This window comes from Meriones unguiculatus, chromosome 18 (assembly GCF_030254825.1).
Source record: "Meriones unguiculatus strain TT.TT164.6M chromosome 18, Bangor_MerUng_6.1, whole genome shotgun sequence".
In the NCBI taxonomy this organism is placed as follows: domain Eukaryota; kingdom Metazoa; phylum Chordata; class Mammalia; order Rodentia; family Muridae; genus Meriones; species Meriones unguiculatus.
The window spans coordinates 28,634,417-28,661,902 of NC_083365.1; the positions used below are offsets into that span (position 1 = coordinate 28,634,417).

Below are 27,486 nucleotides of genomic sequence, written 5' to 3' on the forward strand. Positions count from 1 at the left end.
GGTCTTAGCCAACTGGAATTAGTTGAATTCTGAGCACTTTGAGGAGTATAAATATGATAGCCCAGAGGAAGAAGGCTCTGCTGCTCAGAGGAGGACGGTTTGCTGATTTGCTGGTTACTGACATCAGTATTGCACCCAAAAGAATCCTAGGACCTACCCAGCAAAGAGAGCTCTGCCCCCTGTCCCCACTAACCTTCGTTTTCTCCTACCCAGTGTTGGAGGATTGGAAAGGAGGTAGACAGATTTAAGAACCCTAAATAAAGTACATTTGTTAAAAAGTCTAAGCCTGTCCTGTTCCTTGTTTTCTCTCTCCTCCGATGTCCATCCTCTTTGCCTTTCAAATGGGGATTGAGCTTCTTAGCCAGAGTCCTCCGTCCTGATTAGCTTTCTTAGTTGTACAGATTTTAGTATGTTTATCCTATATTATATGCCTCGTATCCACTTATGAGTGAGTATATACCCTGTGTGTCTTTCTGCTTCTGTGGTACCTCACTCAGGATGATCCATTCCAGTTCCCACCATTTACCAGCAAATTTCATGATTTCCTTGGTTTTTTTTTTATTGCTGAGTAATATTCCATTGTGTAGATGTACCACAATTTCTGTATCCATTCCTCAACTGAGGGGCATCTGGGCTGTTTCCAGCTTTTGGCTATTACAAATAAAGCTGCTAAAAACATAGTTGAGCAGATGTCCTTGTTGTATACTTGAGCATCTTTTGGATATATGCCTAGCAGTGGTATAGCTGGATCTTGAGGTAGCGCTATTCCTAATTGTCTGAGAAAGCACCAGATTGATTTCCAAAGTGGTTGTATAAGTTTACATTCCCACCAGCAGTGGAGGAGGGTTCCCCTTTCTCCACATCTTCTCCAGCATGTGTTGTCACTTGAGTTATTCATCTTAGCCATTCTGATGGGTATAAGGTGAAATCTCAGGGTCATTTTGATTTGCATTTCCCTGATGATTAAGGACATTGAACATTTCTTTGTTTCTCTGCCATTCTATATTCCTCTATTGAGAATTCTGTTTAGCTCTGTACCCAATTTTTTAATTGGATTACTTGATTTGTTGCTGTTTAACTTCCCTCTGAAAGGCTCTACCCTTCAGGTATCGAGGCAGATGTTGAGATTCATAGCCAAACTTTGGGCAGAGTACAGGGAATCTTATGAAAGAAGTGGAGATAGTAAGACCTGGAGAGGAGAGGAGCTCTACAAGGACAGCAACAGATCCTAAAATTCTGGGCACAGGGGTCTTTTCTGAAACTGATACTCCAGTCAAGGACCACTCATAGAGATGGCCTGGAACCCCTACACAGAGATAGCCTATGACAGTTCAGTATCCAAGCAGCCTCCATAGTAATGGGGACAGGGACTGTCTCTGACATGAGGCGGTTGGCCTGCTCTTTGATCACCTCCCCCTCCCCCCCCCAGGGGGAAGTAGCAGCCTTGCCAGGCCACAGAAGAAGACAATGAAGCCACTCCTGATGTGACCTGATAGACTAGGATCAGAGGGAAGGGGAGGAGGACCTCCCTTTTCAGTGGACTGGGAGCGGGATATGGGTGGGGAAGAGGGAGGGAGGGTAGGATTGGGAGGGGAGGAGGGAAGGAGGTACAGGGGGGATACAAAGTGAATAAACTGTAATTAATAGAAATAAAAATAATTAAATTTTAAAAATGTCTAAGCCTACAGGAGAGCAACACAGTATGCTGTGTATTTTAGGAGGTTTCAATAAGAAAATTGACTGCAATAGAAGCAAGGCCTGGATCAGGAAGAATTGTGAAGAGGTATCTTCAGTACTCCAATCATGAGTGGGTGCTGACTTCAGTTAATATTGACACAGCAGATGTGAGAAGTTTTTGAATCCAGAAGACCTAGGGAAGACAAATAGCAACCATTCACAAAATATTGGGGTGGCTCTCTTGTAGGCAATCCAAACCCACAGCTTAAAGGTCACATGCAGCCAAGAAGGAGTGTGAACGCAGTCCAACAGGACACTTTGTAAACTTACAGTGTGATGACATTCTGTTCTGCATGTTTGTAACCCAATTGCATATACTTTGCAAATAGCAATGCCATATTCTGATGTGAAATCGTTAGACACTCTCATGAGCTCAGGGGATGGCACGGGGGTGTCTTGAGTTCCCAAATGGAACTGTTAACTAGAGATCTGGCTGCACAGTCCTTAAAGCTCAGATGGGTTTTATGAGCTGCAGACAGAGATCATGGAGAGAAACCTCATACTCCGGGTAGGTGAGATCCTTGCAGGGATGTGTCAGGGCCCTGAGGACCATTGCCACCGAAGGGAGTCACAGGAAAAAAATCATCAACTGAACAGCAGGAAGAAGAGCTAAAAAGGGATGAAGAAACCCTAGGATATATGTCTGAGAAGCTGAGATGAAAAATTATTTTAACAATACATTTTGTTTCCTTTCTTCCTAATATTATAAGGCGGCTCGAAGAATGTGGGTTGAGAAGGCAGGGAAGGGAAACTGGTGTACTCTGATTAAAGTATCTTGGCAACAATGCTCCGTCTATCTGAAGTTCCACACCAACAGGTGGATGGTGTTGCCACGCGTGAAGAGCCTCCTGGCACAGCCATGGCAGAGAACTGTTTGCCGAGCTGCAGAATCACGTCTAGCCTGTTAATCTGACAATTTACCCACTGATAATTTACTGAAGCTCTTTGTCGTGACCCTGCTTCGGATACACTTAACTGATAGTGAACGAGAGCCTGCCATGAGGCAGGCAGGCTATATGTGTCTGCGTCACTTACTTTTTAACTGGGTACATTTACTTTGCGGGATAACGGTATATCCGCCTGGGGCCTCTGTAATAAATGGCCACAGATGGGGTGTCTTAAACACCAGAAGTTAATTTCCTCAGTTATCTAGCCTGGAAAGCCAAGACCAAGTGTTAGCGGATTTAATTTCCTCTGAGGCCTCTTTCCTTGCTTTACAGATGGCTACCTTCTCGATGTGTTCTGCAGGGCCTGTCTTCTGCATAGGCACCCTGCTGTATCTTTGGACAGCTGTGTCTCTCCTTTTGATAAGGACACCGCCCTGGAAGCCCCCTTTTGACTTAGTGACTTCTGCACAGCCCTTATCTCTAAGTGGTAGCATTCCCATGTGCTGCAGCTTAGAGTTTTTCAGTGTATAAATTTAGGATGACACAATTCACTAGAGGGTGTCTTTGGGTTGTTCATTTCACTGTTCTCTGGGGTCTTTTGCAACATCGAGGAGGTATTTTTAAGTGAAAATATTTTAGGAGAGGAGAAAATATGAGTAAAAACATTCTAATCATTTTGTTAAATCAGTAAGCATTGCTACTGGGAGTAATTAAATCCCTAATGTATCACTAAACTAAAGCCGAAGTCAGGAAAAGGATCTTAATTTTAATTAATTTTTTGATTACCATATAAAGAAGTATTTGTTGTGCTGTGCACGCGTGTGTGCACTTGTGTGTGTGATTGCACTTTGTTCTTTTTTGTCACCCTCTTGCTGGTCTTCCTCCTCCTCCCAAATAGCTACACTGTCCTGCTCTTAAAACATTACCTTCTCCTCTTGTTCCCTTCTCTTCTAGATCATGTAATCCCCATTATACCTGTGTGCCCGCACACAGAGACACAAATTACATAAATTTAAATTTAAATCCACCTCCTGCATATGCAAGAGAACATGTAGACTTGGTCTTTCTGAGTCTGTCATTTTCTAACTTCACATTATAGTCTCCTGTTCAATAGAAGGGTTTATTTACTGAGCTTGTCAAATATAAGTTTATCAAATAACTGACGGCATAATAAAGTTAAAAGAAATCAGAGGTAAGCATCCTCCCTTGAGTCCTCCTTGTTACTTATCTTCTCTGGGTCTACAAATTGGGGTATGTTTCTCCTGCGCTGTGTGGCTAAAATTGGCTTATAAGTGAGTACATACCCTGTGTGTCTTTCTGGGTCTGGGATACCTCACTCAGGATGATCTTTTCTAGTTCCCACCATTTGCCTGCAATTTTCATGATTTCCTTGTTTTTAATGGCTGAGTAGTATTCCATTGTGTAAATGTACCACAATTTCTGTATCCATTCTTTGGTTGAGGGGCCTCTGGGTTGTTTCCAGATTCTGGCAATTACAAATGAAGGGACACCACTTATATCCTATACACACATACACACACACACACATACACACATGGCGTGCATGCGACACACACGAACATACACGCACCGCACCAAGATTTGAACACTGTGATACCCATTGATTGCCTACATAAGAGCTGTTCTCCCACTGGTGTGTCTACTTGTGATTTCTGCTCCTCGTGAAACAGGCTTCAGCAAGCTTTACTGCTCCCACATTTAAATGGCCAAAAGAAATGTTTTGTGGAAAAAAATTCATGAGTCTGCAACAAGGCAGCACCATAGGTTTTGAACTCTGTACCCAGTTTTTAGACTCCATTCATCTTTTGAAAGGTTGGTGCTTGATGAATACACTGAGCCTCCCATGAAGGGTATAAGATGTGATGAGTGGGACTAAACAAGCCAAGAACAGGGACAATGGGTGCTCAGGGAGCTCTGTAAAGGATGGTGACTCTTACCTCCTTTCTGCCAGTGGTTTTATTGGCCAAGCACACTGCCACAGATCTTATTAGAGCCAATCAGGCAATTGTTCACGTTTGGTTTGAAGTATGAACAGTGAAAGGGGCCTGCTAGATCCTTTAGTGCCTCTTCCCCTGCCCAGACAGAAATCAAGTCTTTCAGGTGCTCAGCACCCCTGCCCAGAGGCACTGATCTCAGTGGCCAGTGAAATGTTTTGTGCCTGTAGCCTTGAAAATTCTGCCGCTTCTGTCTCCTATTGTCATCTACACACCATTTTAAGAACAAAGTCAAATCTGAGCTTTGTATAGGATTTATCCATTATTCTTGCAAATTAATAGTACTTTGCATCAGGAAATGTGTGACTCTTAAATGAAATATTAATTGAGCACCTAGTTTGTGCGAGGCCCTGGGAATTAAAAAGTAGAACAGACACCACTCCTGACTATTACAGCACAATAAAGTGTCCTCTTCTCCGCATATACACAAAATACCAAACTCAAAAGCAGAATAGCAATTACATTCTCAGCGGCAGATGGTTTGCTGGTATTTGTTTAAAATATGGAATCTTGTGAGATCATGGGCTGAGATCTCACGGTCCATGTCTGGTAATCTAGAAACAAAGAGACCATTGCCAATCTAATTTTTAGCTTGCCCCTTTTGGGCCATCCCACCCTTAACACCCTGACTTTTTACTCTAAATGGCTGTGATTGATTCAAAGCTTGAGTCAGGAGGCCCCTGAATAAATACCCAAGTACCGCTCAAGGATATTTCATTACCATGGTCAAGTGAACACAAATGACTTAGTGCCACAGAGGTCTCCCTCGTGCTTTTATATCTGTCCATATACTTAAAGGCTTACAAACTATTCGGGCCTAAAAATAAATAAATAATTAAAAAAAATTTATTTTAAAGTAAGATCTTATGTAGCACAGGACCACCTGCAAGCTCTCTGTACACATGGAATGCCCAATCATTCTGCACTCCCCCCCTCCAGAGAGCCAAGATTACAGCCATGGCCATTGGAGTGATGAGATTGCAGGCATGGCCACTATGAAGCCTACAGGCTTGTCAACTTCCTCTTTGTAGAGCTAGGGAAACCTAGAAACTGACAATTTACTCTCACAGTCATAATCTTGTTGATCACTTGCAAGCAACTGTGAATTGCAGCTTCTGGTTCTAAATCTTCTGAATCTTCTACCTTAAAGAAATAGGGGGTCTGTGCTGCACCTCGACCCTTGGATTATTCCCATTTCTAGAGCAAAAGGGCCTAAGATTATTTGTAAAAAGTCTACAATTATTGGGGGGGGGGAGGCATCTGGGCTCTCTCTAGCTTCTAGAGATAAGTTTCCAGTTCCTAGAAATGCGGCTCTCACAGCTAACTTAAAGATGAATTTTAACATGTCTCTTGGCCTTAAATGCATGGGACTTTTTTTCTATTTTTATTGTGATCCAATGCACATAAAATACACCTAACCCTTTTCAAGTGTGCAGTCCAGTCACGGAAACCTTTTATGATGTGCGACCAGCTCCACATTCATCTCCACAGCCTCTTCCATTTCATCAGACTAAGCCCTGCCCATTTAGCTGTAAGCCCCTGTTCCTACTGCCCTGGAGCTGCTGGCAACCACCATTTTTCTTTCTATCTGTATAGTTACGACTGCCCTTGCTATCTGTGTTAAAACGATGTAGTATTTGCTTTGCATGGCTGACTTATCTCACTTAACCTGTCTGCAAGGATCACCCATTATGTGGACTAGTCTTTGAGAGAAGTTCCTTCCTCTCTAAGGCTGGTGATGCTCTGCTATCTGAATATACAATATATTTCTTGCTCCGCTCTCTATTGAGAAATACTTAGGTTGCTTCTCTATTTTAGCAGTTAGAAACAATGCTGATGTGAATTTGGATTGTACAACTATCTGCGAAGACCTTGTTTGTAATTTTTGTGTATAGAGCCAGGAATGAAATGGCTAGATCATATAGTAATTCTACTTTTTATTAGTTTAAAAAAAAAAAACAAAAAACAGCTGTCCTGTCTTTCATGGTACCTGCTCTCAATTCTTTTCCCTGGGGCTTGCTCAATAGGGTCCAGGTCTTCTCTATTGAAATTAATTTTCTTTTTATTTTCTGTTTATTTGTATTTTTGATGTAGTGGTTATCCTATTGAATGTACAGAGACATTCACTTTTGTACTGTTCTTGGCAGGTCGTAACCTACTTGGCGGGTTGTGGCCTTCAGAGCTGCCCCATGCTTCTGGCCAAAGGATACCCTGACGTGGGCTGGAACCCCATCGAAGGGGAACGTTACCTGTCCTTCCTGAGGTTTGCCGTCTTCGTCAACAGTGAGTCCCATGTGCTCCTTAGGCCTCTCAGACCTAAGATGGAACAATTGTGGCTATGTACACAAAACAGGCAGGCTGTCCCTGCTTTTGCTGTCCTTTAATATAATAGATTCTAATGGTGGTTGGCAACTGGCAAGAGAACTCCCGAGAGGAAATAGGCCAGACAGGCATCAATGGGAGGATCTAGTGACAGATCCAGCAAGAAACTCGCTTCACGGGCATGTACTCATCCTCCGTCTATACCTCTTCTCCTACCATCTCATCCGTTTTACAGAGTTAATGAGCACGCACCTCCAGAACTTTAGACTAGCCTCTGAGTGCGTGGGAGGGTGCAGAAGTGGGTCCAAAGCTCAAAAACTAGCAACTGGATGTTAAAGGTAACTCAATCCCAGTGGGTGACGGCCCTAACAGCCTTAAATATGATCGCTCTCAGTACAAGTCATCTTCCATCTGTAATGGATTTCAGCTCTACCAACAGGCTCTCATCAGGCCAGAATGATGAGTCAACGTTGTATTAAACAAGGGTACTATTTTGTCGAAAAGTACATCGTCAACCAAGAGTTTGTTATACTAATTCACTTGTATTTGCACCACAGCTTTATTTCTCTGCTTTGGCCATTGGACCCAAGCTTCTCTCCTTCTCAGCCTTTCTAGGCTGTTTTCTCCTCTCAAGCCCAGTTTTGGTATATCCTCAAATAATCCACTTTACTTGATGTCAAGGTAATCTTGACATCTTCGGAATTAACACAGAATTAATATGTCAAGATACTAAAGGAATCTTGGAAGGAGAGAGGAGAGAGCCAGGAAGGAGAGAGCCAGGTGCTGTGGTGCACCCCTGAAATCCTAGCACTAGAGGAGGCAGAGACAAGTGGATCTCTGTGAACTCTGTTGAATTGAGGCCAGCCTGGTCTACAAAGTTCATGATAACTATACAGAAAAACTCTGTATTGAAAAACTAAAAAAAAAAAAAAAAGGAAGAAAGGAGAGAGAAAAGAAGGAGCGAGAAAGAGAAACTGGGAAAAGAAAATGTTTAGAATTCAGGGTCTGAGGCTGAAGAGACGGCTCAGGGCTTAATGACTCCTCTGGCTGCTCTTCCGGAGAATTGGGATTTGAGTCTCAGTAGACACAAAACAGCTCCAGTCTTCAGGTATCCAGTTTCCTCCTCTGGCCTCTGTGGGCACCAGCACGCACGCAGTATAGAGACATACATGCAGACCAAACACCCGTGCCCATAAAATAAATAACAAATTGTTTTAAGAATTAAGGACGGGAGAGACTGCTCAGCCAGAAGAGTACATACTCTTTCTGCAAAGGACTAGAGTTCAGTCCCCACCACCCACATCAGGCAGCTAATGACCACCCATAACTCTAGATTTGACACCTCTTCTGTCCCCATATGGCATCCACATACATGTGCTTGCATACACACACACAAACATACAGTAAAAATAAATCTTTTAAAAATCAGTTTATGTACATAGATTGCATGACAGACAAAATAGATGCAAGCAAGTTAGATTTTTTTAATCTTATCTGCCTTCACAGTCAAGATGAAGAATTTTAGAGATCATTTAGTGTAACCATCAGTTTGAAGGTATCTGTTGGTTGTGACCCTATGTAGATTACATGAATTCCAACACTTACTTTTACTGATTAGGCACAACCATAATGAACTAAACTCTGAACCAAAACGTGAGATCTGTCCCTCTTACCCTCATGTTGTTTATATCTTTTTAGCATAGTCTCTTTAGTACATTTTCATAGTGCAACCATTTCTAGTAAATTGGATGTGCTTATGGGCTCTAACATTTATATATTTCTGTAAGTACTTTATTTGTTTTGGGCAAAGTACAGCAGCTTCTGCTTTAAAAGAATTTGTAGTCTTTTAAGGGAAGAATATGTACACAGAGGTCACTATTTTAAAAATAAATAAATGGGGTAAAGGCAGGGAAGAATACTCAAGAATGCCAAGAGGATAAACTTGTCCCTTTGAGATAATCAGAGAAGATACTGTGAAGGAGGTTAGAGATGAACCTAAAGTGTCAAGTTTCTAGAAACAGATGCAGGAGAGGTTATCCAGTGAGAGAGCAGCATGTCCAGGCCCTAGAGGCTATGACACAGTGTTCTTAGTAAACAGTGATCTGTTGATCCAGAGGGTGGCTGTGTGAATGACAGCAGTGGATGAGGTTTGAAAGGCAAATAGATGGTTGTAATAGGGAGAACATGAATGCCAAGCTGAAATGGTTAGTATCAATCTTTTGTGTAGAGAACTGGGAAACCTTTATAACAGGAGACAGAGTGACAAGTACTAGTGACAGGTCCTGTGCTCAGGTTGAACTGAATTATAATGGTGAAGATAGAGATAGATGGGAGTAAATACATTTGAAAGAGATTACAAAGACTTGCTGCTGACCCGCTACTGGTGATGATGATGATGGATGTATGGATTGATGTAAGTGTGTTGAAAAACCAAAGTAAGCTTTGGTAAGCTTTTAGTAAGCTAAAAGCCTTAGCTGAGGGATTTGAAAGTAGAAAGAGAAGAAAACAGGATAAAAGAAAATGGCTTAGTGTAGATCACAGTGACCTTATTTTAGGTCAGCTAATGCTGATTTTGTGTGTGTGTGTGTGTGTGTGTGTGTGTGTGTGTGTGTAGCTTTCAGCTCAAAATGGGAAACAGAGTGGTTCCAGTTGGAATTGTTGAGAAGGTGTCTGGAATCATTGCTAAAGGTTCTGTCACACACCACACACATGTAGTGGTGCCTCTAAGTGTGGCTGTCTGAAGAAAGATGGTGTTTATTGGAATGTGATAAAGTTGGTGTAAGAATATATAGAGAAGAAGACAGGGTTAAATAACATCTTGAAAAACAATGTATCTCTTTTAATTTCTTATTGATTAACTTAATTTTTAATTATTTACTTTTTTAATTTTTGAGATGATGTGATTATATTGTGTCCCCCTTAAGAGTTGTGTAGAGAGGTCATACTGATTCACTCCGCAGCTTCTTAGGATGCATTCACCTGTTAGGGTCAAGAGTACAAAATGGCACTTAGCTTTAAAGGTCATACAAGGTACACGAGCTTAAAAGTCATCTTGTGTACTTCTCTCTGTGTATTCATGGGGATAAGGAGGGTTTATCAACTTTTCCTGTGACCCACACTAAAGACCATGAGTGGTCGGGACAAAAATATAATATATGGCTTTTGTTCTGAAATTCACAACATAATTGGAAAACTCCAACAAACTCTCAAAAATATCACCAACAAGAAAGGACTGTTGTAGAGGGGCAAGTGTAAACAGTGTAATTATGTACCCAGGAAAACTACCAGCTAGGATGGTAAGAAATGGTAGGATACAAAGAATGTTGGACATTGGTTAATGGGGGTTTTATACTTAGCACCTTTCTTACCCTTTCTCACAAATTAAAAGTGATGTGTGAGCTCTCCAAAGCCATTGTCACCATACTCATTTCCCTCAGGACCCCCTGGAGCCTATATTCCTCAGAAGGGGAAGGAAATTGGTTGGGACACCCACAAGAATTATATAAAGACAGATACAGGGAAATGTGGCTCTATCTTGAGAATTCAAAATGAAACAACACAAAGAGGGGTTTAAAAGAGAGAACGAGTGTGTTATTTGCATGCCAGTGACTCAGACACCTGATATAAACAACTTACTGAAAGAAAAGTTTATTTGGGCTCATGGTTTTAGAGAATTCCATGGCTGCTTGGCCTCATCCCCCTGGGCTGAACATTGGGATGGCAAGAACCTGTGAGAGAAAAGCCTCTTCGTCTCCTAGGGAAAAGACGCAGAGAGAGAAGTCAAGAAGGAAGCAAGAACAAGATATCCCCAAGGAAGACCTCAGTGACCTGCTGTCCTCACCTAGACTTTACCTTCTAAAGTTTCTAAAATCTCCCCAAATAGCTCTACCACCGGGTACCTGTGCTTTCACACATGATCTCATAGGACACTTCACATATCTAAAAACCAGGATAAAGATGCTCGACTCTGCTGATTCCACCCTGAGAGTGCTGTGCAGCAGCTATCCTTCAAGGACCCTTTTGTATTCACTCGCAGTGCTCAGTGTCTTGGCAATGAACCCACATGTCCAGAATCTGTCATGTGTGTGTCATTTCAATGATAAAAATAGTGAATGAAGCTTGATATCTAAAGAAGCCCATGAATTTAAACTAGGTTTTAAAGTCATATCTAAAAAATCTCTGCGTCATCAACAATCTTCATACAAAATATCATATGTCTGGCACTCATCACAAATTAACTTTTATATTGAGTAGATGCTATGTATTCTGTCAAAATGTACCTCAATGCTGACTCTAGATTTCCATCTCATTTTATTTACAGCTTTAAAAATATGTGGACCTAAACTATAAATGATATTTAACATTTTAGCATGATTAAAACCTAAGTAGACTTCCACTGTGCCAGTCCACTCTACAGAACTTTATTTCTTCCCTTAACTTTCAAATTCACATATATGCTGATGATCTCCTTTATCTTGCTTTGTCTTCTTCCCTAAGTCCCAAACTTACACTTTCCCACTTTGTATTTCTGGATGTCTAAGAGGCATCTTAAATGCTGTATATCTAAAGTTTGTATCTATAACTATAACCCCAAACCCACTTTTCCCCCAAAAAACTTCTCCATCTTCTTAAACTTCAATCATGTGTTTTTCAGAGACACACATCAAACCTTAGACAGCTGCCTCATTAGACAGCCCCTCATTCATATCACCTGTCTATCTTTGAATTCTGTTGGTTTCATGTCTAAAATGTTTCTGGAGTCCACTTGCATCTCTCCTCTCTACAGGCCACATCCTATTCCAGGCTGTTTCCTTCTCTCACTCAGACTACTTCATTGATATCAAACCCAAATTCTAGGGCTCTGCTGTGCTGGATAGTTTTATGTCAACTTGACACAAGCTGAAGTTATATAAAAGTAGGGCCCAGTCCACTGTGGTTTGTACTATCCCTGGGTTGGTGGTCCTAGAGGGAATGGGGGGTGGGGGTGATGGGGACAGGGCAAAAGCAAGCAGATCTCTGTGAGTTCAAGACCAGCCTGGTCTACAGAGCTAGTTCTAGGAGCACTAGGACTGCACAAAGAAACCCTAACTTGGAAAATAAACAGAACAATAAAAACTCTTTGTAGGCAAGGATATAGCTCAGGTTAAACACTTACCTAATGTGTACAATCCCTGGGTTCGATTCTCAGCACTGAAAAATGAATAAACAACAGCTTTTTGATCGCTTGTTATGTGTCAAACATCAGCAAAACCCTGAGCACATAGGATTAGGTAATTCAGATATAGTATTCTGTCCTTACAAAATGTACAGGTTAGTGAGAAAAGCAGACACAAGGAAGGATTCAGAGTGTTTGAAAAGACCAGATTTCTGGGGCTCTCATGCTTTAAGCTACTTCTGAAAACTTCCGTGGAATTCCCTAAGTCAGGAGTTTATGACAAGAGAATGGAAAGAAAGAAAACATCTCAGGCAAACAAACTTCAGAGCAGAACTGTAGTTAGAACACAGGGAATGGGAAAGTGTGTCAGGTTAAAGATGAAATCAGTGAGAGTCTATTAAATGTCTCTAAAGTCTAACACCTTTACCCGTGTAAAATGGGGAGAATTGTTCATCTTTTCATCCAGCTGCTCAGCCATGTTGGAAAGGAAGGCACACCATTACCAATGCAGGGTTGGAAGCCTTTGAAGGAAGGTACTATGGACCCCCATACTGTTGCTAATCTCATTTCTTATTTTGGAACTCAAGCAAAACTGTTATGGTATGCTCTTGGGAAAAGGCGGTTCACCTCAAAATGTTCTTTCTCCCTTGACAAATACCCTGAAGGTCAGCATTCGGCTTCACCAGAGTAGACTTGGTTGGCAGTCCGGCTCACTGAGCTACAGACAATCAGAAAGAGGACTCTCACTCCCCTGCCCCTGCTACTCCATGAAGCCTTTTCAGAATCTTCACCTTCATCCCTGTCTAACGAGCCACAGTGGTTGGATTCTGGTTTCTTCCTCTTACAGAGTACATTTGCATCGACCACATAGGTCCAGATTAAAATAGTCAGGGAATGGCTTCCTGGGTCAGTTCTCAGAGTCAACCTAATTAGCCAAGTTCTGAAGATGTGAGATTTGGATTAAAAGGGGCTAATTGGGCAAATGATCTCAGATATAATCTCAATATGCAACTCTGATTTCTTAGATTCTGCTTCTTGTACTTCTGTACCCCATAAACTCTATGGTGCTAATTGCTGTGCTGAATTGAGCAGGCTGATTTAAAAATGTGCTGGCCCGCAAGCATCTCCAGTGAGAGCTAAAAGCATCAAAGTGTGATCTTCCAGTCAGCCTCCTTAATAAGGTTGGGTGTTTTTTTTTTTTCTCCAATTTTGACTCAGCATTTCAAAGGATGTGTGTATGTGTTGCCCGCTAAGAATTATAGGCTAAAAATATTTGAAAGTAGTGACGTATAATACATCTATGTCAAAAATTATCTGTTTTTAATATGTCACTCCTTCTGGTACTTGTACTAAAAGTATCTCCTGTAAGTAAACTGTATCTGGATAAATCAAGAATATCAGGTAGAAGTAGAATCCTCTTCTCCTTAAGATGTATTTATATTTAATATTTGAGAAGTTTATAGATGCACGCAACATGCTTTAATCAACTCACTCTCCAACTCTCTCCCCTTCAAATTCTACTCATATCCCTACCACCACTTTTCCCTGCTTATCACAAGTATTCTTTTTTTTTTTTAACCCTTGGAACCTAATTAGTGCTGCCAGTGTGTGCATGGACTATGCTTTTTGGATGCTGTATATAGGGTGAGAGTTGATTAGAAGTTGTTTGTTTTGAGAAAGGATCCCACTCTGCATTTCAGGCTGGCCTTGAAAATGCCATTCTCCTGACTCTTCCTTCCGGTCCTAGGATGGTGGACATATGCTTCTATGCCTAGCTCCTAGATGGCAAATGTCTTCACAAATTCTCTGAACTCTCCATGAAGAAATGGGCTATATGACAGTTAGTGAACAATGATGAGCTGATTAAATTCGGTTTACTGAAAAACTTCTAGATGGAGTAAACATAATTCTTAGCATCCTTGTAATCCCACAAGAGCCCCATTCTCATATCCTAATTGTAGCACTTTTAAAGCGGCACTAGGGATGAATCCCAGGACTGTGAACAAGAGAGGCAAGTACCCTACCCCTGAGCTATGTGCCTAGCCTTAATTATTTCAAATAAAAAAAAAATCATCGTAGAACAAAATTTAAACTGTCCCAGATAGTATTTTAAATACATCTGTAAATTATCCTATATTCCTCCCTCCAGAACTTGAAGCCTAACCCTTCTTCCTGTAAGTATGAGCTAGGTTTAATGAAGTACTTCTAATGGGTAAAATACTACAAAGTGACCGCGCGTATAACCAGAGTTACAAGCACTGCAGCTTCTGCCCTGTTCTCTTCATCTGTGGGAAGCCAGTGGCCTCGTCTTGAGGACATGCAAGCAGCCTGAAAGAGGTCAACATGGTAAGAAATGGAGGCATGGCTCTACCATCCAACAAGCAACTGAGGCATCATGCTAACAACCATATAGCGAACCCAGAAGCTGATCCCCAGCTGCAGACAAATCGCCAGAAGACTGCAGCACAAACCAACCTTGGGACCTTTAAGTTCAAGTGCATCCCACGGCAGGACTATCTAATTTAATCTTTCCCAAAGTCTAGACCTATGGAAACTGTAACATGGATAGTTATTGTGTTCGACTGTGGTGATGTGAGGAATATTTTCAGAGGGGTTAATAGCTCCATAGCCATCCAAATGCACACTCAGACAGTTCACCACCCAAAAGATACTTAAGGCTTCATGTAATGCAAAATTTTAAAAAAAAAAGTGGGTATAGCTCAGGGATCACATTCTCAAGCACAAATTAGGATTTCACCCAAACAAGAAGTATGTCCTATGTGTTGTTTGAACAAGCTGTAACACTGCTTTGGAATGTAAGCACTGGCCCTGAGACTCAACTGTTCTGCCTTCCTAAATGTTCCTTTTCCTTTGTCACTGTCCAGCTCATCCTCTGTCTCCTCCAAAGAGAAATGCAAAGAGTTCTCTGCCCTGTCCCTTTCCTCGGAGCTATTATTAGAAAACTGTATCCAGCAGACTCTTCTCCATCTTGATCAATGGCTTCAGAGAGCACAAAGTCTGCCCTAATAAATCCAGGTGGTTCTGGGATATGTATTGGACTCCTTGAGAGTCACCAAGTGAAGAGCTATGGTATCGTTTCCCCAAACCAGCTGAGGCATGCTAGCTTGAGCTATCTTCTTCCCGTTCAAGGAAGGAAGCCAAATGTTAACTCCTCAGGCACTTTTCAAGCTGTGAAGGTCTTTTGTCCTCAAGTCACTTGTAAATGAACTTGTAGCAATAGATTGAGTGGTATACATGCCCCCTGAGGGCCTTGATATGGTAGGGTCATCTCAGAGGTAAAAACCCTGAGCTGAAAACAAAATTCTATTACACAGTGGTCGATTCTGTAATGAATAGATCTGGCCTCAATTATCGGAGGTCACCTTTCCTTCATCAATAGTTTCTCATCATATTAACAGGTGACAAAGCAAATGAAACACTCTTCTCCCGGCTCATCAGCTACAAATAACTTCCAGGTTGTCCTTTCCAGCAGGAAGGACACCAGGCCTCTCTCTTCCTCAGGTGAAAGTGTGGAGGAAAATGCCAGTGTGGTGGTCAAGCTGCTCATCAGACGTCCGGAGTGCTTTGGCCCAGCTCTGAGGGGTGAAGGAGGAAATGGACTGCTGGCAGCTATGCAGGGTGCCATTAAGATCTCAGAGAACCCTGCCCTCGACCTCCCCTCCCAGGGTTACAAGACAGAACTGTAAGTGAACTATCCAGTGCGTGTGCAGGGGTGGGCTGCCAAATACTGTGAATCACAAGGGTGGGATCGATAACTTTGCCTGGTAGAAAGAGCACAGGTGTTTTATGGTGGTTAAGACACTTAAAATCACTTTGTCAGGCCCATTATTGTTTTGACTTGCCCAGAGAGCCCAGAGAGCCCAGGGATCAGTACTAGCTGCTTCCATTTCTTTAGACCACTCAGCACAGCTGGCAAACCACTGAGGCGGCAAAGCCTTCTGGTTTCCACAGCACCTGCCTACTGTAGCCATGCCTCGGAGGATTCCTCGGAAAAGTGTCTGGATTCCTTGCAGATGACTGTGGCATTTAAAGGTTCAGAGTTTAGTTGGTGCAGCATCTGATTGCCTTGTTACTTCCCTCCTACTGTGTCCAGTAGTCACTTGCCTTTATTTATCCAGAGACTGTGTGTAACCCAGCAGAGCTGACTCTCCAGACAGTTGGCTTTTTTCCCACTTTGTTATCAGGTCAGATAGATGACTTGGTAGGCCAGAGAGAATTCAAAATATATCTGTCTCAACTTTCTTGTGTAACATGAGATAATACTGAGACCCGAAGAAATAGAGCTTGTTAACTTCATGGCCAAGATGTTAACATAGCCCTTCTGACTCCTTGTCCAACTGGCTTTCCATGTACTTTGAAGGGAGAAGATGGAATGAAGAGTGGATACTATCTAAACTCATGGTTCAAAGCTCATGGGATCTTAGAGCTATTGTAAAAAAAAAAAAATTATTTGGGTCTTTTGAGCTTAATGAGTAAAATCACCTTGTCAGCTCCCGATTGGTTAAAATTGTGAGGGAAAGTTTGCTCAACCAGAATGGAGTGTTTTTATTAAGCAGTGTCTGCCTAAGAGCAGGACAGTCTCTCACCTTTCCCGTGTTGATTCTTTCTCTGCAGCACAGAGGATGATGAAGAGGAGGAAGAGATTGTGCACATGGGCAATGCAATTATGTCCTTTTATTCAGCTCTTATAGATCTATTGGGCCGCTGTGCTCCTGAGATGCATGTAAGTGACAATGCTTACTGACAGCAGCTTTGAGGAGCCCAAGTGGTGAACACCAGAGAAGCTGTGAATGGAGTTTCTTCATCTGTGTCTGGCATTTACTAATAAGCTTCTTTCTGGGTTCCTTTTAGCTAACACCAAGATAGTTTCTTCAATGGACCACTTTCTAAGGAAGGAAACGTGTGTGTGTGTGTGTGTGTGTGTGTGTGTGTGTGTGTGTTCTCTCTTTGGTACTACCTGGGTATAACCTCTATATTTTTGTTTCAAACGCCTTCCAAAAGGAGGCTTCCATGTGCCTCAGCTTAGCCAAAATGGAACTACCCTGATTTTTGGCCATGCCAGTGTAAATGACCTCATGAGTGCCATAGGGACACTCTGTGTGGGAAATCCTGTCTCAGTGACCATAGCTTTGGGCTCTTGGATAACAGAGTTTTGCAGGCACACACATACACACACACACACACACACACACACACACACACAAAGATGGTCCTATCTGATGTGATGTCTTCTTAGACCTCCAGTTTTAACCTCAAAAGTGTTCATTCCCTTCCCTTCACCCCTGCTGGTGGAATATTTGGTGTTCTTTCATATAAAGCCTCACACTGGAATTGAGAGAAAATAGTCACTCTTCTTATCTTGGTGTTGGATGCTGATCAGAATTACTAGGATTCCAGTTCTCTCTGTGATGAACCAGCTGCACCACATCAGCCTGACTTCACACTTCAGTTAGGAACGCAGAAGGAAGCCAGGGAAACAGCAGGGGGACTACAGCTTAGGAGAAGTCAGGCCCCCTTTGTTCATACTCTAGTTCCCTTGATCACTTTGTATCACTTCTGGAAGCAAGTTTACAAAGCTGGCATGTTCTCAACAAAGACAGCATGTGAAAGCTAATCCACCAGAGCCTGCTGAAGGAAGAAATAAATACCTTCCCTTCTGCCTACTATCTCCCTGCTGTAATGTACCACACATACACACACACACACACACACACACACACACACACACACACACACCTTCTCAGAATCCCTCATTGGCCCTTTCTCCTTCTGCAGCAAAAAAGTATTAAGCTGCACCATCACTGGCGGCCCATGGGAAAGGGAGGTGGCAGGCAGAACAGGTTCATAGATCCTCTTTTCTCTGAGACCACTGAGCCCTGTGTCTCAGAATGCATCAGCCCACCTGGGGTAGATCTGGTCCTGAGTTTCAGGATACTTACTTTTCAGCAGACGGTCCACTGACCCCTCTTGGGAGACCGCTTGTGCGGGAAGATGGACATGTATAATTGTGTACATGCTGCTTGGCCAATTGGTATGTTATAAGCCAACCTATCCCCCTTGGGATGACTCCAACGAAACACTCAAATCATCCCTGAGAATCTCCATATTCATCTTGCCCACCCCCAATATTCTTCAAGCTCAAGAAGAAATTGAAATTTGTAAGCCGTTTTCTCTTCTGCTACAATTCTGAAATCCGGTACTGTGGACACATTGTCAGCACTCCTGACGTGCCAGTGAGGGCCCCCTGCTGAGACCTGATACCTTAACTGCTGAGAGTTTAGCCTCAGTAAAGAATGAATGTGACTGCCTTCAAAGGACTTACTCCCTCAGTCACTCTTCTAGCAAATCAAGTGGTAGTTTTTCTTTCCCTGTAGCTGCAAATAAGCAATTAAAGGAACTCAGAAATAGACCCTGCCTGAAAGGACCGTGCTCCTGCCAGTTAGGAGGTGCAGTGTGGCAGGTGCGGGGGCTTCATCCGTCTAATCTCTTTCCTGTGTGATAGCTCATCCAAACAGGGAAAGGGGAAGCCATCCGGATCCGGTCCATCCTGCGCTCCCTGGTCCCCACAGAAGACCTGGTTGGGATCATCAGCATTCCCCTGAAACTGCCCTCCCTCAACAAAGGTAGGGAAGCTTTGGGCTGAGCCTGCCCTCTAGTGCTTGTCTGCTCAGCAGCAGGGGTCCGCCCCTGCGAAGAGTCCACTGCCAGATCGCAGTGCAGGCCGCCTGGAGAAAATGCCCTACTCCTTTCCCAATGATGAATTTTCTGTAGCCTTCACCAAGCTCCTCTGTCATCTGCGTTCCCTCAGGTACAGACACAACTCACCGTTCTGGGACCAGAGACCACTCTAGTCTTCTAAAGGATGATAAAAAAAGAGCAGGTGACAGCCCCATGGCCTGACTTCTTCCTTGTCAGTGCCCCCTCTAAAAGTGAGACAGCCAAGCTGTCTTCTGCAATGGACCTGAAAGGCCTCGTGCCCCAGGATGATAAGTTATCCCCAATGCTACTTGGGGTATGTGATACCAGTCATCCGCAAAGCATTTTGATTCTCTGAGTCACTCTGCCTGGTCTTCGGGCACATGATGGATTTGAAAAGATAGCATAAGTCTGGCTGTTGCAGTGTTACCCCAGACTGCCATTCCATGGAACACCTTCAAAGGAGATTTTAATATACTTGAGTCGTATGGGCTCACAGACTAGTAAATATGAAAACTGTATATGCATTTTAGAAAAACTGTTCTAGAATATGTGCCACTTTTATAACTTCATAAAGCACAGTGAAATAATAGTGTGTCTGAGAAAACAGGATAAAGAAAAGAGATGTTAACCTCCAATGATGTGGTGTTTTGTTTTTTTTTTTTTAAGCAGGAAACCACAGAGATAATATTCATCAAAGCACCACAGCTAGGGAGGGTGGGATTGGGAGGGACTGAGGGAGGGGGCTACAGCTGGGATACAAAGTAAATAAACTGTAATATAAAAAATAAAAATTTAATTTAAAAAAAAAAAGCACCGCAGCTGTGTAAGTGACCAAGCCAGCCTCAGACATTCAGCTTCCAATCTTCGTGGTGCTGAGGGATGAGAGGCAGCCCTGGTGCCCTTCGCTCTTAGCGGCCCACACAGACTTGGCCAAAGGAGGCCCTGGGCTGGATGACACTGTAGCCCTGTGCCTCTTGGGATGTCTCGGGATGTCTGCTTCAGTTCAGCATTTGCACGTGCTGTGACTCCTCTTGGTCATTTGGGGGTTCTCTTTTCTATTTTTTGTTGCAAGACAGGAGAGGGAAAGCTGTTTTCCATCCTCTCTAAAAAATCTTTTTATTTGCCAAGTCAAACAGGTTTATTTCTCTGTGGATTCTTCATTTTATCCTTTTTTTTTTTTAATTCAAATAAAACTAACCTGATGGGGAGATTTGATCTAAGTATCACCTAAAGCAGATACTGAAGGAGTAACTTGCTATTTTGCACTGTTGATGACTACAGACATGATGTGCTATTAAATTTCATCTACTTTCTTAACGTTTTGCCACTCACATTTCTACATCAGCCACCAAAAGAGCATAGCCCAAGTTTGACTTCCTAGAATTTTCTCTTTTTTTTTTTTTTTTTTTTTTTTTTTTAGTATAAATAGTCTCATGCTACCAACGTGATATCACAGAACAAGGTGTTGGAAAGAGAAGGCATAAAATATAGCATTGTGTTGTGTTTCCAATGTATAAATTACAGCTGGCACAAATAACTTACTATAATTGATAGTAAAATTAAAAAGTAGTGAACTGTGACTGTGACCTTTTAAAAGGTCCCCTCCACTGTAAATTTAAACTTTTAATGACAAATGCATTTAATAACCAGCTCATAGAAATTTGACAGTTGTTTCTCCCATCTTAGCTTAAGCTGCTTCCAACTTAGTTCTGACTTCTAAACTTCCTGTTCCCTATCACAACAAGCTGTACACAGACCAGTTCTACGATGTGTTTTTGAGCTGCATAAGCACGAAACAGAAAATGACGTGTTCTGTTTTCCAGATGGGTCAGTCAGCGAGCCAGACATGGCAGCCAACTTCTGCCCTGATCACAAGGCCCCCATGGTGCTGTTCTTGGACCGTGTTTATGGCATTAAAGATCAAACCTTCCTGCTCCACTTGCTGGAAGTTGGGTTTTTACCTGACTTGCGAGCTTCTGCGTCTCTAGATACAGTAAGTAGCTGAAATGAAGGACATGGGAGGTAATCCTCCCCCTGGTTATATTAGTAATATTGGACGTAGGAACAAACATTTTCTGTCTACTTGGCATCATGTTTTAATGCCCTGCTTGGGAATGAGAAAAACAGAGGTACCCAAAACTGAAAGATCTTACTGTACTGGCACAAAACCTTCTGTGCAGGTAAATTTTGCCTTAATTTTTTTTGTTTAGTCCCTTCGACTGAAGTTTCTCAAACCTTGGCGCAGCGTCTCTTGAGAAAATAGGGCATTCCTGATACCCACCAGATCCTAACTCCTGATTAGGCCAATTATGGATATCACCAAAGGCCCCCCAGAAGACATAAAAATCACACTCTGGTGAGGATATGGTTCTGTTGTTTATGGAAAAGGTGTTTCAGGCAAGAAATACTCTTCCCGTCCTCACTTATTTTGTCTCATGCACTGACTACCAGGAAGGACAGTCTGTAGCCAGAGGTGTGACAGATGTCAGCGTAAGAGGCCAAGGGCAAAGGCACAGTTGGAAATCAAAGCTGGGAGAAAAAAGCCCAGCATCAAAGCAGGAAGTGTCGCACTATAAGATAACAGATGCCATCTGTCATATCTATGTCTTGGGGGAAGTGAAAAGCGGGGCCACAACAAACCTAGATCAGCTTAACACCAAAGATATATATAGATATATATAGATATATCTATATATAGCTTATTTTAAGTGTGTTTCCTGGTGCTTCTCACGGGCGCCACCTTGTGTTCAGTACTCAGAAGTGCAAGCTCTGGGTTGAGTTGGCTGGCAGAACCTAGACTCATGGAGACATGAAAATGAGGAACTATTCATGAAAGTCTATTCATGAAAGCGTCAGAGCCATAGATCCTTTTATATCTTCACCATACTCCACCTACCACTTCTTTAAATCCAGGGGTTTTTAAAATAACTTCTAAAATTTGTGGACTTCAAGCTTCCTGATTAAAGCTTTTTTCTTTTTTTTAATTATTATTTCAAACAGCAAATTCTATTCCAGCATCTGGTGTTTGATCACATGCCTGCCAGAGCACTATCTGCTTCCCCTCAGTCCCTCATCTGAGAATTTCCAAGGCACGAGAATCACAGTCCTGCCTTCCTCGTTTTAACTACTCTGTCTCTGAAAGGGACAAATGTAAAAGATGAGCTATTTTTCCAGCACGGTTATCAATGCCTCCAGAAGACAAACTTCTAATAATTAAGACAAACACCCAGAAATGTGAAGGGTTCAAAGAAAACATTTTTTCAAATCATGAGCTGTAGGAAATGTTCATTCAGATGGAATAGCTGTGTTCATTGTAGGAAATAATGACATCTTAGCTCTGTGGGTCTCGAGGCTTCCTTTGAGTCCTTCGGTTCTCGACAATGACATTAGTCATGCTTTGGCTATATTTGGAGTCACTGAATGGACCTTCTTTTAATTCAGCTTGTCCATCTAAGTTTACAATGAGGAACATTGTGAGAGAAGATTATAGCTGAGCATTAGAAAAGACCCTAGATTTCTGTTTTATAGATTTCTTTTTATGCTTCTCATGCAGCGTCAAGTTTCTTTTACTGAGGTCAACGCTCATGTCATTTATCAGGTTGTGGACTGCTCACAGTACCTATCAATTAACTAGCGGGGGTCAGAGATCCACTTTTTCTTGGTAAAGCTAGTGAATTTGAGGGACATTGTGACATACAGACACTTTAACCTTGATTCACAGGAGGATAGTATGTGAGAGCCCTATGGGTGACAAGAGAGAGCTAAATCCAGAATAATGATGTAATAGCCTGGAACCGGGGCATTCAAATATCAGGGTACTGGGTTCAACTGCCCATCAACTGACTTTAGGGAGAGTTTAAAATTCTTCTCTGAGACCACTCTGTATCCAGCCATCTTTAGATGTTTGCTTTGTTTCTGGGAGTGGGAGCTAATTTTTTTTTTCATTGAAATGAGAGCGATGGACAGATTCAATGCAATTCCCATCAAAATGCCAACACATAGACCTTGAGAGAAAAATTATCAACTTCTTATGGAGAAACAAAAAACCCAGAATTTCCAAAACGATCCTGTACAGCAACAGATCATCTGGAGGCATCTCCATCCCTGATCTCAAGCTGTACTACAGAGCAATAGTAATAAAAAATGCATGGTATTGGCATAGAAACAGAATTGTGGATCAATGGAACCAAATAGAAGACCCCAAAATAAACCCACACACCTATGGATACTTGATTTTTTTACAAAGAAGCCAAAACCATTCAGTGGAAAAAAGACAGCATCTTCAACAAATGGTGCTGGTCCAACTGGATGTCTACATGCAGAAAAATGAAAATAGATCCATACTTATCACCCTGTACAAAACTAAAGTCCAAGTGGATCAAAGATCTCAACATAAAACCAGATAAATTAAATCGGTTAGGAGAAAAAGTGGGTAAGACATTGGAACTCATTGGCACAGGAGACAACTTCCTGAACACAACACCAACAGTACAGGCTCTAAGAGCAACAACTGATAAATGGGACCTCATGAAACTGAAAAGCTTCTGTAAAGCAAAGTACATAGTCATCAAAACGGCAGCCTACAGACTGGGAAAGGATCTTCACCAACTCTATATCTGACAGAGGACTGATATCCAGAATATATAAAGAACTCAAGAAGTTAAAAAGCAGCAAATCAAACAATCCGATTAAAAAATGGGGTACAGAGCTAAACAGAGAATTCTCAACAGAGGAATACAAAATGGCATAGAAATACTTAAAGAAATGCTCAGTGTCCTTAGCCATCAGAAAGATACAAATCAAAACAACCCTGAAATTTCACCTAACACCCACCAGAATGGCTAAGATCAAAAACTCAAGTGACAACACATGCTGGAGAGGTTGTGGAGAAAGGGGAACCCTCCTCCACTGCTGGTGGGAATACAAACTGGTACAACCACTTTGGAAATCAGTCTAGCGCTTTCTCAGACAATTAGGAATAGTGCTTCCTCAAGATCCAGCTATACCACTCCTAGGCATATATTCAAAAGATGCTCAAGTACACAACAAGGACATTTGCTCAACCATGTTTGTAGCAGGTTTATCTGTAATAGCCAGAAGCTGAAACCAACCCAGATGTCCCTCAGTTGAGGAATGGATACAGAAATTGTGGTACTTTTACACAATGGAATACTACTCAGCAATTAAAAACAAGGAAATCATGAAATTTGCAGGCAAATGGTGAGGCCTAGAAATGATCATCCTGAGTAAGGTATCCCAAAAGCAGAAAGATACACATGGTATATACTCACTTATATAGACCTATAAGATAGAATAAACATACTGAAATCTATACACCTAAAAAAGATAAACAAGAAAGAGGACCCAGGGTACGATGATTAGTCCTCACTTAGAAAGACAAATGGGATGGACATTGGATGTAGGAGCAAACAAGTAACAGGACAGGAGCCTACCACAGAGGGCCTCTGAAAGACTCTACCTAGCAGTGTATCAAAGCAGATATTAAGACTCATAACCAAACCTTCGGCAGAGTGCAGGAAATCATAAAAAGGGGGAGGGGGTTAATATGACCTGGAGAGGACAGAGCCCCACAAGGACTAAATATATCTGGGCACAGGGGTCTTTTATGAGACTGTTTCTCAAAACAAGGACCATGTATGGATGTAACCTAGAACCTCTGCTCAGATGTAGTCCTTGGTAGCTCAGTATCCAAGTGGGTACCCTAATAAGGGGAACAGGGACTGTTTCTGACATGAACCCAATGGCGGGCTCTTTGACCTCCCTTCCCCCCACCCCCTGAGGGAGGAGCAGCCCTGCTAGGCCACAGAGGAGAACTTTGCAGCCAGTCCTGAAGAGAAGACACCTGATAAACCTGTATCAGATGAAAGGGGAGGAGGTTCTCCCCTATCAGTGGACTTGGAAAGGGGCAGGGAGGGTGGGATTGGGAGAGAAAGAGGGAGCAGGATACAGCAGGGATACAAAGTTAACAAACTGTAACTAATATTTTTAAAAAAAATAAAAATTTAAAAAAAGAAATGAGAGCAATGGATAGGTGTGGAGGGGAGAGGGCAGATCCCTGCTGGCTTTGGCTTTACAGACAGCAGGGAATGGTCCAGGTGAGGGGAAAATGAAACTCAGTTCAACCCGGTTACAGTAACCAGTGCTGGGCCACGACTTCAGGGATCTGAGCTCAGCTTGTTTATTTTTGCAATATTTAACCATAGCACAATTCGGTAGAAATTTTTTTCAGATAACAGTTAACTCGGTCCCATAAATACAACAAAGTTTAAGACGTGTTTGCATCGAAGCTCTTTACAAACTACATATGGCTTCATCCATTAGATGGGCTCTTGTTGACTTAGTAGCTACACTCAAGAGAAGGGTCTAAGGATAGTGACTGAGGTAAACATAATGCCTGTGGGAGTCAGGATTTGGCCTGACTCTAAAATAACATAAAAGTCACTTAGATTGTTGTAAAGTGCAAATGACGGCTCTCACAAGGATGAGTTTTATGGCCTACACGCAATGCTAAAAATTTAAGGGAAAGGAGTATGGAATAACTAAAACATAACTTCTGGAAAATGTGGGCTGAGCCTGGTTCATCAGACAGGTTGTAAACTACATTCACTCCCAGCCTTCAGGAGGAATGAGCATCTTCTTTTGAAGGATGTTCATGTGTTTAACTTTCCTGGATTCACCAGTGCTTATCTGTGTGCACAAGGACTTTTGCCCTTTACAGATAGGCTGTGAGTATATGTGTAAGTTTCCCGGATCTTGCATGGAGCTTCATGCATGAGCTGAACTGGCTGCTTTCTAAGAGGTTAACTAATGCCCCCATTCCCTTTCTTAGGTGTCCCTCAGCACCACAGAGGCTGCGCTGGCACTGAATAGGTACATATGTTCAGCTGTGCTCCCGCTCCTCACTAGATGCGCCCCTCTCTTTTCTGGGACGGAGCACAGCACTTCTCTGATCGATTCTACGCTGCAGACAATATACAGGCTTTCCAAAGGACGGTCCCTCACCAAGGCACAGAGGGACACCATAGAAGAATGTTTGCTTGCCATTTGCAAGTAAGTTTGCCCTCCTGTGGTTTTGACCCCTGTGTGTGCGTAAGTGTTCATGGCAAATGCATGTATGTATGACACAGTTATGTGGAAGACAGTTGTATGATACAATAATGCGTTGTGACACTGGCTATAAAGTCTGAGGAAACTACAAGGCCTTTGTCATACATATACCCAGCCTTCCCCCAGCCATCCCTCTTAGAATGTGCTTGTTACCTGTATTATTGTTACACATAATCATCCTTGGAATACTCTTTCATTATGAGAAAGGGGAGGGACCAGTTCAGGATTTACCCATTAAGGTGAAAAACCAGGAGAACGAATGTCTTTTGTGCCTGAAGTATTACTATAATGAACTAATTTCCTAGTTCTGGAATGAGACCCAGAAAGAATTTACCATCTAAAAGAGACAATTTTTACACAGAAACAAGACTCTGCATGTGAATCCGAACAGTCCACCTCCAGGCTTCCCAGGACTCGAGCAAAAGAATTGGTCACAGGGAGGTATAAGGACAATAGATTTTGCCAGCGTAAGCAGGCATCAAAGCCAACAGAGAACCACGGGAATAAGCATTCAAGTCTGGAAGGACAGAGGATGAGTAAATGGTGTCACACCGTGGTCTAAGATCCCAATCTGCTGCTTAAAGCCAGTGGTTTTCCTGCTAGGCTGTGTATGTATTAGAGCCACTTTGTGAGAAAAACATCCAAGTTCACAGACCACAGTCCAGCCCCGGGATTTAAGATCCTGAGGAACAGAATCCGGGATTCCAGCATCAAAGCTCCTTGAGTAATTTATTCTATTAGTGATATGCAGTTGAAATTGGTAATTACTAGTGAAATGATCAATAGGCTCCCACTTTAGGGGCCAGAGGGACCTAATTAGTACCTAATTAGGGAACCCCTAATTCTTGTTAATGACATGTGTCCCAGATAATATGCTATATTATCTGAGTTGATAAAGCTGTCATTATTCATTTGCCCAAACTCATATGCTGTCCTTCATGGAGAACAAGCCCCCATTTAAACGTTGGACATTGCTGGTGGTGACGTATCTCTGTAGGCTTACCAGTGGGGAGCATTGGCAATGGACAGTGGATGAGACCATGCAAGTGGGCCTAGAAGGGATCTATGAGAATTCTCTGTACCTTCTTCTCAATCTTTTTGTGACTCTAAAACTAAGTCAAATTTGAAATGTGTATGGAGCAACCTAAAATGTTGCAAATATAAAAGCTGTCATAAAAGATGTCTCAACAAAGTGAACCTACATCATCTTTGTAATCTTCTAAAGCCCAGAGGCTTCGCTGCAAAGTACTATTTGCCCAACGCAAGTATAGGGTCAGAAATTAACAAAGACCCAAGGCTCAAAATGGACTTTCTTTCCAATATTCCTATGCTGGCTAGTCTTATGTCAACTTGGCACAATCTAGAGTTATCTGAAATGAAGGAACCTCCATTGGGAAAATGCTTCAGTGATATCCAAGTGTAGTGTGTTTTCTAAATGAGTAATTAATGGAAGGACCCAGCCCATTGTGGATGGTGCCATCCCTGGACTCGTGGTCCTGGGGTCTGTAAGAAAGCAGAGCCC

The 27,486-nt window shown here is 42.3% G+C and overlaps 1 protein-coding gene across 1 annotated transcript in view; it reads left to right on the plus strand.

The window, feature by feature from the left end:
• The window catches only part of Ryr3 (ryanodine receptor 3), a 518,783-nt gene that overhangs the window by 379,152 nt on the left and 112,145 nt on the right, over nucleotides 1-27,486 (plus strand). The window contains exons 43-48 of the mRNA XM_060371666.1: nucleotides 6,787-6,922; nucleotides 15,639-15,819; nucleotides 16,752-16,860; nucleotides 18,640-18,760; nucleotides 20,660-20,829; nucleotides 25,687-25,907. Coding sequence (XP_060227649.1) covers nucleotides 6,787-6,922; nucleotides 15,639-15,819; nucleotides 16,752-16,860; nucleotides 18,640-18,760; nucleotides 20,660-20,829; nucleotides 25,687-25,907 — 938 coding nt within the window. The remainder of the gene's footprint in view (nucleotides 1-6,786; nucleotides 6,923-15,638; nucleotides 15,820-16,751; nucleotides 16,861-18,639; nucleotides 18,761-20,659; nucleotides 20,830-25,686; nucleotides 25,908-27,486) is intronic.